This window comes from Centropristis striata, chromosome 8 (genome assembly GCF_030273125.1).
Source record: "Centropristis striata isolate RG_2023a ecotype Rhode Island chromosome 8, C.striata_1.0, whole genome shotgun sequence".
NCBI classification, from domain to species: Eukaryota; Metazoa; Chordata; class Actinopteri; order Perciformes; family Serranidae; genus Centropristis; species Centropristis striata.
This window is the reverse complement of record NC_081524.1, coordinates 12321086-12334393: the sequence shown is the minus strand read 5'-3', so window position 1 is coordinate 12334393 and position 13308 is coordinate 12321086. Positions and strand designations below refer to the sequence as shown.

Here is a 13308-nt window from a genome sequence, read left to right as displayed (position 1 = left end):
CATTTGAATGGAGTTTAACCTATGTTCTCCAGTTCTACATACCTGCTCTCACAGGGTCTTATGCTACATTATACATAATGAAAACATGAAAAATATGTATTTGCTTAATATGACATGGGTCTCGGGTTGGAGTTAGGGTTAACTGGTTAGTAATTATGAATAATTTAAACTTGAAAACCAGAGCGACACATAATAGGAGAGTGTATTGCCTGAATATTAAACAGGGGAACATAGATATGCTCCCATTTGTGCTTCACAGAGGAAGAAAATGCCACTTGTTTTCCTCTCAGGCAAGCAGTGGACATCAATGGCATTTCGTGAAAAATCTTGACGACATGAATAGTTTCACCTTCAGCTGTACTTTTTGTTTTTGTTTTGAGCTGACTTTCATGAACAATTTGCTCAAAAGTTTGTTCTTTTTTTGGGCGAATGAACTTTGAAGAGTGAACCTGTTCCTATACAGTGGACCTGGGCCCTGAGTGATGGACCGGCCCCTTTCATTTTCAGTGTGAAGTGGTTAGCACTCTCTTTCTCACAGTGAGGGGGTCGGCAGTTCAACTCAGGCCTGGGGCTCCTCTGAGTTTGAGTTTGCATGTTCTCACTGTGTCAGCGTGGATTCTCTCGGGTCCTCCGGCTTCCTCACACAGTCCAAAGACATGCAGTTTAATTGGTGACTCTAAATTGCCTGTAGGTTTGAATGAGAGCGTGAATGGTTGTCTGTCTCTATAGGCTTGTTTCGACTGAGTACTTTGTGAGTACTTTTTGGGAAGCGGCTGAGTGTTTTGGCTCCGCCCACTAGTTAGTTCCCCTCTGCCTCTGTTCCCCTACAGGTACTTTTGTAGCAGCTGACCATCAGAGTCCGAATGCTACAGACCGACACGGCAAACAGTGTTGCCAACTTAGCGACTTTTTCCCTATATTGAGCGACTATTCAGATCCCTCTAGCAACTCTTTTTCAAAAAAGCAACTAGCTACAAATCTAGCGACTTTTTCTGATGTTATTGGAGACTCGTTACTCTTCTTAATGGGTAGCGCTGTCCCAAAGCACTCACAATCGGCCCAGTCCTCCTGCAGCAGTCTCTCCCAGCTACAGTCAGCAGAGCAGGAGATGTTAACCCCTCAGCGTCCAGTTTGCACTGGTCTGCAAATGAATCACGCATGCGCGAAATCACCGCTCAGTAGCAGCTCAGATAAGTAGCTACCCAAGGCAGGTACTTTCTGAGCCGTTACCTGAGCCGCTAACCCGTGAAGTTGGGCGGATCCTCTCTCCCAAGTCACACCCATAGCGGCTCACTAGAGGGAAAAGTACCGAATGGAAACACGCCTTACGTGTCGGCTGTTAGAAAAATTGCACGAGGAAACCTTGAAAATTGATAATCTGTCACCAACAGAAAAAAACTCACCATTTTTCTGCGCAGTTCGTTGATGGGGAAATGAAGAGCAGTAGACGTCCAAGTTCTCAGTTTAACATAGTTTTATTACAATACGTCAAAAAATTTGCACTTTACAGAGAATCTCTGGGTTCAAAAACTCATGTCCCTGAATACAAACAGACGTGTTTCAATTCGTGAAGTCTGAACCACGTCTCTTTCCCTGAACCCATTAAAATACTAACATTTGTTTACAAAACATGCTGGTCGATTTCCTCCAGGAAGTTCCGCCCTCCTCACTCGCCGATTCGCCAGTCCCAATTAACACAACGGCACGTCATGCCAGCTGGGCATACGATCTTGCTGCCCCGGACAAGGCCATCCTGACGTGGCCTCTTCTCCAGAACATTCAACAAAAACCTCCTGCCTTGTTATGTCTTACAAAGATAGTATGTGTTACAGAGCCAAAGGATTTTCACTGTCTCACATAGATTCTAAAAGTCTAAAAAATATGAAACAGACAATGAAATATATGTAATCAAAGTTTTTAAACATTAACACACCAACAATCACTGTATCAAAATCATATTGCCTAATTTAATATAAATGCATAGAGAGAGATATTACACTCAAGGTTTGACCTTTGAAAGTGACCTGCGTCATGCACAGAGACAGAGATCAGGGACAGACACCAGGGAGTCAAACAGAGAAGCAGAAATCAAAATCATTTACCAATATAGAAAATAATCAATTATTTTAACACGGCCCTGTGATAGTCTGGCGGCGACCTGTCCAGGGTGTACCCAACCTCTCACCCAGTGTTAGCTGGAATTGGCTCCAGCCCCCCACGACCCAAGTTCGAATAAGCGTTGAAGGTTAATGAATGAATCTTCAGTTTGCAAACAGTACCTCCATTCAGCTAAATTTTCCGTTAGTGACCTAAACTAAACATTCAGCTTTGTTTTAGCTCAGTGAATAGAGGCAGAGCTACGGTCAAACACTGTGTGATTTAGGTAAATATATCTTTTAAACTTATCTTTTTAATGAACAGATTCTAGTGATTTAACACACTGAAAACAGCTGCTTGGCTCATCACTAACATACAAGAGATTGGCCTGACACTCATTTGTTATTCATTTATATGTTTTAAACCCACGTGTGGATATATTTTTAATCATTTTGTTGAGCGACTCTTTCCATGTGCCCCCTGGTAAGTGTATTCTTATACCCCTGAAGTATTTAATCCTTACATGGAAAATGTTTTTAACTTTTAGAAGTGACTGCAATGATTCATTGTATACATTTAATATAGATCAAACTGATGGTAATCCCCCCCCCCCTAGATGAAGGAGAAGATCATGCCATAAATTTTAAAATGAATGTCCTCCTCAATCAAGTAAAGCACTTTCTGAACAAAAGCAGACATTAAGTAAGGGAGGCGCCATACAGCAGTTTCATTCAACACAATGCAGCATGCTGCTTGGTGACATTTCATTCAAAGGGTCTTCGGTTTATGCAGTGGTAATTGTCTCCTGCCCTCTATTACTGAAAGCCCAATGATTGAAGCTGTTGTATGCACATTGATTTACATGGCTGGGGCCATTCTTAGCCATATCATCGTAACAAGAGAATACAATCACTCAAGGCTTTATAATGAATAATGCAACGATAGACTTTACATCCTGCCGTCATTGTATGTGCGCGCACACACACACACACACACACACACATACACACAACTAGACACAAAGTACACCCACTGGCTTTCTACATCCGTGAAATGGCGTTTCCTTCCCTTTGAAGGATTACCAAGAATGTCAATTAAATGCCAATCAGTGTCGCTCTTAGCCAGTGGACGCTGTTGTTGGCAATGTCTGTGTTTGATGCCTTTATCTTTACACGTGTGTTGCATAAGAATAAGTGATGGTTGCGGTTGTACAGAGCCCTAAAAAATGCAAGAAAACAAACTTCCTTAGACATCTCTGTACCACACAGATCATTTTTAGTTCAAATGCGTGTGGTATTTTTGACACTCTGACACATACTTCAAAATGTTTTCACTTTCCATCATTTGCGCATTCTCCGCTTTTATCCTCACATCAGAGTTTTTAAGACGAGCCTGGAATCTTGAAATGTTGTGTGGTGTAGATTGGGTGCAGAGGACCTAATAACCTTGGCAAGGAGCATGATGTGCTTTAAGAACATCATTCAAAGTTCAATGCACGGGGTTAATTTTCATGCAGCAGTGAAGTGTTCCTCTCCCTTTGATCGGATTAACAACATATGTTAATTACATAAGAGTTAACGCAGCCCCTAAGTCGACCATGTATTTGAGGTTGTAAGTGCTTGTGTTTGATGTCAGGACTTGTTGTCTTGATGCAGAGTGTTTGAGGTGTGAAAAATCAGTGGCAGCAGTGTACTGTGGGTCCGTGTTGAAGTAGTTTATTTTAGAGCACTGCTGGAAGATCATCTGGTCAGAACATCGCCCTGAACATTCACAGAGCGCCCTCAACACTGAAAAAGCAGGACACACTTACAGTAACCGCTAAGGCACTGGGGTGGAGTGGTGTGTCCTTTCCTTTGATGGCACTACCGTATCAATTAAATGCCATTCATTGGAGCAATAAGCCAATTGACCGTGTGAATATGGCTGTTTCTGAGGTCAGCGCTTTTATTTCAAGCTTTTCAAATCATGGTGCAAAGATGAAAATGTTATCTCTTTCTTTAAAATTTGCACTCTGAATGTGCATTCTCTCTCCACTCTGAACGATTGGTTAAATTGGAGCACTTTTAGAAGTCCCTATGGCATATTCAGAGCTTCGCCCTCTCTGAATATTCAGAGTGCACTCTGGGCTCCGGCCAAGGAGGAGGTGCTGCAATGCCTTCCAATGTTTACACCACTGGCCAAATGGGAGCAGTCTAACCCCAGAAGATTTCTACAAAGCTAGCTTTCACTCCGCGCAGTAAAAATAACTCACTTTTCAACAGCTTTTTAATTTACACACAAGCCAGATGGATCATTATTGGTGTGGACGTATTGTGACAGCGACAGAAATTATTTGACATTCAGTGAATGCATTAACACATCTCTCTGGTGTTTCTTCACATTTTGCCAATTGAACTCGTCCTTTTAATGGAGCCCTGTGTAGAACCGACCTAATTCAGGATACACAGATCGGTATATAATACATACACAAATAAAACAAGTGGAACCCAATTATTATTTTTATGATTATTTGTTGTTTGTGTGCATTCATGGTTCTGTGGCAGTGGGCCTCACACTGCAACACGCACTAAATGTCTGCTATATTTCTCTTTATAGAGAAAAAATAAGTTAATAAATAATCACAGAAACACCCAACATCCTTAAATAGCCAAATCTGCTCTCACCCAGGTGTGCTGAATTTTGAATCCCACTTGATAATTATTGTTTATCAGCATAGGTAACGCCCCCTTTATACTATGTAAGCGCAGGTGCACGAGGTCGACCCTGGAAACCAGGGGAATCTGCTGAGCTCATGTTTTATTTGCTTTGGCAGATGCATCTCTCCCATTCAGACAGACTTCCACCTGATGTTGCCAATCACAACCATTGATCTCATATAAGGTGGGTTTGATAGGATGACAGACGTCCAGAGCAATTCACGAAACTCAGATCAAACTGTCAGACTAGGCAGCGCTGATCAAAACATGAATCAAGATTTGAAACAGCGTTGCCTATTTCTCACCCTTAATGTTTTCAGCTCAAATTTGAGAAAGTTTGTGACCAGGCATGTTCTTCCTGCTTGAAAACAGACCAAGTTCCACCTAAACTTGCTTCTGTCACTCAGCACTACATTGTTCTGATTGGTTTTACCTATCAGACCTATCTCTTCCAACAATACCTCGGTTAAGCCATGGTCACCTAACACATATATATATAAAAATAAATAAATAAATAAAAAAATTGCTCTTCTTCTTTTCTATTCTTTTCTTCTTTAACATAAAGCACTCCTGTAGCGATGACAGTTAGCTCTTAAAGTTATGTACTTACTTGATTCCTATGGTCTATGTCTAGTACCATCAGGTTGAATGCACTTATTGTAAGTCGCTTTGGACAAAAGCGTCTGCTAAATGACATGTAATGTAATGTAATGTAATTTTAGGTCTATTCAGAGACATTTTCTCCTCTTGGAAATCAGAAATTAAGTGAGAGGTTCCAGTGCAAACTGAAAAAACACTGTAAGAAAAATAAGAACTCCAGCAGTAAATGTGATCTTCCAAAGCGTCAGTCCTAAGCTAAAACAAATAATTGATGATGTCATCTTCATCATGTATTGTTTTATGTTCCTTAAATGTATGGATTTTGTGGACTGTGAAACAAGATGTTTTTCTCTCTTTGGTTATAGTACTCTCAACCACTCATAAAATAATAAGAAAGCATTGGTGATTCCCAGAAATCAATGTGGAGGCTACTTGCAAAATAAGAACAAATCGTGGATACAAACAAATATAAGAAAAATTGAGCTCCTGTGTGAGACCCAGTGTTTATGTCTGTGTGGGTGAGAGCCTTGTTTCTTCCCTGAAGGTCAGAGCAGGTTAGATCACATGTTGCTGTGGCACACGGATGAGGTGGGAGGTTGTTGCCAAGGTAATTGGTCTGTTTGTTTATGTTTTCGGCTCTCCTAGTGCAGCATTGTATCTCTAGCACCACAGCATCTAATCACTAATTACTCATTGTATACAAAGGTCATGAAGGTGCCTCTGCATTTCTTCTGATGTTAGAGAACTGTCGCCATCGCTATGGAAAATGAAGGCAAAACCATCTGGCCTTTTTCTTTTCCTTTTTTCAGTATAAAAATATATTGGGGAAAAACATACAGTAATTGAAAAAAATATTAGACCATTGTTTTCTTCAATTTCTTGTTCATTTTAATGCATGATACAACTAAATGTACATTTGTTTGGACTAATATCATGATCAACAAGAACAACAAAAATAGCTCATAAGAGTTTAATTTAAGAGCTGATATCTATCTTTCCATGGTTTTCTTGATCATAACCAGAATTAGAATTATTATACTATACTATTCTCTAATTCTAATATATACTATATTAGAATTAGAGAACCATGGAAAATTTGGCTGTAGTGACATTTCTAAAATATTTCTATTTGTACTGATTGATATATTCTCTGTAATATGTCATCAGCCACCCAACATGCAGAGAAGTGGGAACCCCTTGTCTTAACAGATTTTTTATGTACCTGCCATAAGGTGTGCCGCGTAGGGGAGCAACCAGAACAGATCTTTGACCCGAACCAGCCATATGGCCCCAACACGGTTGCCCAAGTACACGCCATATGGTCCAGAAATAGCTGCCGCTGCTGTCGTTTGGTTTCTTGTGGAGTATTCTTAGTGGCTCATGTTGAGTCTTTTATTTTTGTAAATGGAGTTCCTCAGTTTCTACGCTAACTCCCAGGAGGAGAGAGAATGAAAAGTGAAGAGGGTGGTGGGGAGAATTAGCCGTAAAAAATAAACAGTGTGATATTATCAGTCCCTGTCATTTGCATGCGGAGCAGCCCCCAGGATTTAAATGAGGGTGAAGCTTTGGCATCGTCTAATTAAATGGCCTGGAGCAGTGCAACAGCTTGCACTGCTGGACTGATGTTAGGAGTTTCGCTGAAAACTTCCACAGCGGGCCAGGCGGACAGACACAAGATGCCATCATTCATCATATTTCACTCACCCTGCAGTGATTAATCATCTGATAAATAGGATTTGACATATCAATTTACCAATGAGCCTGTAGATATGAGCGGTATTAAATGTGCTCTTCAGTAACCTGGTCCATGATTAAAACTAGAGATAAGACATGATCCAGGCAAATTAACTTTTTACTGACAATCACTGATGCTTGGTTGCAAATATCCTCACCAGCAGTGTAGGCATTTATGATTCTCAGTTTTATGTTTAAACGCTTAAATGCAACACAAGCTTCGAGAATTTACCAATGTGATGATGGTATTGTGCCACAGGTCCAGGGTCGATTAGTAACAGAATACAAGTAACAGGATTACATCTGAAAAATATAAGTAACTGTGTTAAAGTTGCAGTTTAAAATTGGTGGTTTTCTTCAAAAATAGATTACTTGATGGGATTACTATTTAACTCTGCCAAGGAGGTTATGTTTTTGGTTTGATTGTCAGCAGGATTACAGAAAAACTACTGGCCCGATTTCCATGAAACTGTACACAGGAAGGGTGTAGCATCTGGAGCACCGTAGACAGCAGAGAAAACCCAGCAAAATACACACAAACGCAATTACTGTCATATACCATATACCTTGGTGAAATGTCAGGAAGGCATGAGTATGAAAAAAACACAAAACGCCCCAGCCTACTGAGAGTGGTTGTAGTTTATTTGGTAACACTTTACAATAACCATCATTTATAAATGGTAAACAGATAGTTTATTAATGTTTAATTGTCATTTCTAAACCGTATATAGGCCATTAGCAATGGAAAATACATAATTTATTAATGTTTAACTAACTAAATCATTAGTTATATATATTATAAATGGCAAAAAGATGGTATATTAATGTAAGTTTATAGCCACTTTAACATTAACAAACAATTAAATTATAATTAATAGTTTATTAATAGTTTTAGTTGCACTCATTATAACATTTTTAACACCATATTAAGTATGTTAATGATTTTGAAATGATTAATTTACCTTTAAGAAATTGGTTGAAAACATTTAATGATTAAATATGTATAGCACTTTGTAAATGGTTAAAAATTGGTTTATAAACCATCTATAAACATTATTTAGTTGGTCATTGTAACGTTTTACCGTTTATTTTTTGTTTTATTTGCTCTGAAATTAATATTAGGCATGTTTTTCCCATAAACAGCTTAAAAAATATCTGCAACAATTTGTGTGCTGCTGCCGCACAACAAAGTCAGAGGAAACACACTGCCAGGACACTGTCAGCAATGTGTTTCTGCCACGGAAATATAGCTGACAACTGAGTTCAGCAAGACAATTTTTAAGTAATCCAAAGTATTCGTAATATACAACTTAATTGGAGTAATTTAATGGGATACTTGGCATGTATTTAGTAATCTGTAGAGGAATACATCTAAAAGAAACCCGTCGAACGCTGCGTAGGCCTACTAACAACACGTCTTCATTTTGATGATGCCTCTTCAGGATCTCTGCAGCTCTGTCGGAGCCTGTCGCTGCCGCTATGGTTGGATGGGACTTCTGTAATCCTATTGATGCACACTGGAAGATGAGGCTCAGAGGGAGAAACATGGGATAGCAGGCTTTACCTCACACTCAGCCCTAGATTTACATCCAAATCACATTGGTCATGCCATGTGAACCGAATATGTTATATATTATTCATCCATTCATTTTGTTGATGGTGATATTTACATGCTATATCAGTAAAGAAGTCAAGGTAAGAATCTGAAGTGGTGTAAGGTCATTACGAGTGATTAGTAACATGACAAGTTATCTGTATTACTCCTGTGATGTCCTGTAGGGGTCTCATATATTATCTATCATATGTTGGATTAGCTTTTTTTTTAATTTATTTGACTTCCTCCATGTCATTGAAAACACATCTGCAGGGCCCGGGGCTTCCTACTCTCTTCATCCGTGGCCAATAGTGTGTTTGTCTGCATGTGTTTATGAGTAGGCGTGTATGTGTGTGAGCAGTCCTTGACTGCGGTGGATAGGTGCTGATTAGCCAAGCTGCCGGGGTCTTTTGTGCTCCTCAGACGGGGGTATAATTGTTCTTTGTTCAGTGCTCAGCATCTCTTTGAAGTCTCTCATTCAATTTATGTCCTTGCGGATTCTCTCTCTCTTCTCCCTTCTCTATGGTATCCACCCACGCTTTTTTTGCTGGGTGTCAGACCCCTGTGTTGTAATTACATAGCAACCTATAGTATAGAAATGTACAGTAGATACAGTAGAGACATACTGGAGTACATATGGATATGAATAAGATCACTGGACTCAGATGGTACAAATTAAAAACAACCAAAGCCAACATCTGACCAGCAAACTGTAGAAAAATCTTGCTATTAACTCTGATGGCTGTCAGGATTTCCATGAGTGAGCATCATTACAAAGGCTATTTCTCTAATACTTACTCTAATACTCTTCTGCAGGGATGAGGATTGACTTTGACAGCTAGTTTAAGAGCATCGACTCGTGCCGCCATTGTTTCTTGCGGATACTGTCATAATTAAATTGAAGATCACTAGTTTTAATGAACTGCCGTGGTACTGTAGTGAATTACTTCCAACCAGCCGAGATAATGCAGCCCATTTGAGTTAGCCTAATATATAAATGTGGCATATAGACAGGCCGAGAGAGGAGAGAAGTGTGTGTGAGGGAGAGACTCCTGTTGGTTCTCATTGCCAAATCTCCCTAAGGAGAGAGCTGTTTATGCACGCATGAAAAGCATTGGCAAGCAAGCCGGTGTGTAGAGAGAGACACACAGAGAATGAGGGCAGCCTCTAAGAAGAGAACGATGGTTTAGGTTTTTGTTTTTTTTTCTTAGCAGGGAGACAATGGAGAATGGAAGGGAATAAGAGAAAGACAACAGGGCTGGGTAAACCTGTTGCCATCTTTAGTTGCCAAGGGCTACCTGTTGCTAACAATGTGTGTGTATGTGTGTGTTTATTTTCTGCGAGCAGATAAAGAACGCAGCGGCTAACGTGCTGAGGGAAACCTGGCTCATCTATAAACACACCAAGCTGATGAAGAAGATCGACCACTCGAGAGTCCGCAAACACCAGCGGAAGTTCCTCCAGGCTATACATCAGTGAGACCACACCTTACGTCCACACACACACACACACACACACATGCACACACATGCACACACATGCACACAAGAGTACATGCACACAACAGTGCTGCTGAGATGATGAAGCCTTTGAAATCAGCTGTACTTTCTATCCACCCACAAGTTGAATCAACGCTGATAATCAGATAAAGTGCATAAATCCCTACACACACACACACACACACACACACACACAGAAAATGAATCATCATCTTCTAAAGGGCAGGTTCACTCCAGGCAAATGCAGTTGTGGGACTGGATAATCAGTGCATTGTGTACTATTACAGGCACTCTAATCATCATATCATCTCTACATAGGAGTCCACTTGAAGATAAGAATACATACAGCAGAACGTATTTGTGCATTGTAATTCATTTCTTCCTTTCTTCCATAGTAGTTGTCTTGTTTAACGTTGTTTTACTCAAACATTTTTGTATATCCCCTCTCCAGCATCACAATTAAGCGTCCCCATAATCCCACTTGCTCCTTTGATGTTAAACAGTTCAGTCTAGACTGCAGAACATTAAACAAGTGCCTTCAAAAGCCAGAATCAAGAGACCTAAGACTGCTTTAATTGTGACACAGAAAGGCTAATCCTGAAGCATGTCGGCTGTGGATGAGAGGCTGGCTCTGTGAACACAGTAACAGGGTGATTTTATGGGGATATGGGTACGTTTTCTGGTTCAATCCTGTTAGCGTAACAGGGAGACAAGTTCATCTGGAGGTGCAGTCTCGTAAAATCAGTCTGTATGTCATTAAAATGGAAGAAGTGACAGTGGGTTTATTTGATGAAAACACAGATTAGACCTTTAGTTCACTGATTGTTTTATTGTGTTTTCTGAGTTGGCCAAGCCCTGTTTTTAATTGGAGTGAAGAAAAGAGATTTATTATATTTGATCTAATTTCATTCCATTTACCTTATTTCCCCATTGGCTTTACTCCCCTATGGATTTCTACCCTGTTCGTTTTCTCGAGAGCTTAAAGGGACAGTTCACCCCAAAATTAAAAACACACAGTGCTATTTATCAATCTAGATTGGTTTGGTGTGAGTTGCCGAGTGTTGGAGATATCAGCTATGGAGATGTCTGCCTTCTCATGAATATAATGGAACTAGATGGTACATAAAAAATACATATGAAACCATTAAAAGCAATGTCTCTTTCCATAAATCATGACCCGGTTACTCAAGATAATTCACAGAGTTCACAGTGTCGTGAGCAGTGGTTTGAAGGAGGTCTTTGAGATAGTCTGGGCAAAGATAATGAATTGCTTCAAATGTTAATAATATGTACATAATTTATATTTATAAATAGCCCTATAGGTAAGAGGAAAAAATGTGTTTTATTAATTTGGGTGTTGAACTGTCCCTTGAAGTCTTATTTCAACATTAAATGTATGTATACTTTCACCTGCATTACACAATTACAACGTTTAAGAGCAAACTACACTCACTGGCCACTTGTTAGCCAGCGAGGTGTACCTAATTAAGTGGCTGGTGTGGTGTTCTGCTGTTGTAGCCTATCTGCTTCAAGGTTGGACATGCTGTGCGTTTAGAGATTGTCTTCTGCATACCTTGGTTGTAACGAGTGGTTATTAGGGCCTCGGGGCAATCGCACCGAGCACTGGTCCCATACAGCAATAGCTGTAGGGACCAGTTATACTGTTATACTGTTATACTGTGGATTTCTTCTTATTCCTCTTGCGGACGCAATTTCGTCCCGCTACTAGTCCTACAACTTAAAGAGTTGCAGGACAAATTATATATCAAAACGTGCGGTTTGATCGGGATCGGTGTGCTATTACTTTTCTCTACAGAATACGAATTTTTCACGACGTAACTCGCGAAAAACTGCTCAAAATTTTGCATTGAAATGAATTGGACGGCCGACAAAAAATTAGCGAAAAAGAACAATAATTGGAGATTTTTAAACGTCTACTTCTCCGGCATAATTTCACCTAGAGACTCCATTTAAACTTTAAACAGTAGACACAAGTATTGTGTATCGGTGTATTAATCCACGTTTCGATAGGTCATATAGTTTTTTATCAATCCCTGTTCAATGACCATGATCATTTTTGGAGAAATTCTGAGATTATAATGGGTGTGTATTGCACGGAATGTTCGTGTCAGAGTGTGTGATGTCATCGCTCAGAGTGTAGAGGGAGAGGTAAAACTGTCAAAAAATTTATTTTAAAACTGCGCTCCATGCCGCAAATTCCACTCACAGAAATAATTTCTACATAGAAACGTAGGAAAATGAGTCTTCTCACTCACAATCCTCTGGTAAAGTTGTCAGAGTTATAGTTTGGGCGTACGACGCACAGATGATCCACCAACACCACCAACAGCCTCATTGGCTCCCATATTAAAAACGCAGGAAGATTTCTGAGCTGTTTGAGATTTAACAGTTTGTTTAGATCGCTCTAACAAAGCTATTTTTTAATTTTTCTTCACAAAAAACATATGTAGACGTTCAGGAAGAACTCAGGACACTCAAAGTGAAGTCGGATCAATGATAGGTATTATGGTTTTGCCAAAAATGCTTTCTGTTCGAGGCCAGAAATTCCAGTCCAACTCTGGACCTCTGCCCACCGGCTGCTGTCACAGGTGTCAGTTATTTCTGTTGATTGCTTTGATCTTATTGCCTTTGGTCTTTGATGTGATTACAGTTACAGATACACACACACACATGCGCGTAAGCACGCACACTCCTCACACATGCATACACATGCTTCAAACACACACACACACACAGGTAACTTTATGTGATTTTAATTACACAGACAAACACACACACACACACACACACACACACAAACACACACACACAGGTAACTTTATGCGATTTTCGCTACACACACACACAGGTAACTTTATGCGATTTTCGCTACACACACACACACACACATTTTGACGTTAAAGGGCATAGTTTGAAATCTCTGAAGAGTCTCATCATAGTGTACACACACTGGCAGTAGCCCCCGTGGCCCTTTCAAAATTTCCCCAGAGGAAATTTTCTAGTTTGAGTTGCTGTTGCCTTTCTATCATCTTGAACCAGTCTGGCCATTCTACCCCGACCTCTGGCA

The 13308-nt window shown here is 40.0% G+C and overlaps 1 protein-coding gene across 1 annotated transcript in view; it reads left to right on the top strand.

Annotated features, from left to right (window-relative positions):
- kcnn3 (potassium intermediate/small conductance calcium-activated channel, subfamily N, member 3) overlaps nt 1–13308 on the top strand; it is an 83987-nt gene that overhangs the window by 50121 nt on the left and 20558 nt on the right. The window contains exon 8 of the mRNA XM_059339022.1: nt 10069–10196. Coding sequence (XP_059195005.1) covers nt 10069–10196 — 128 coding nt within the window. The remainder of the gene's footprint in view (nt 1–10068; nt 10197–13308) is intronic.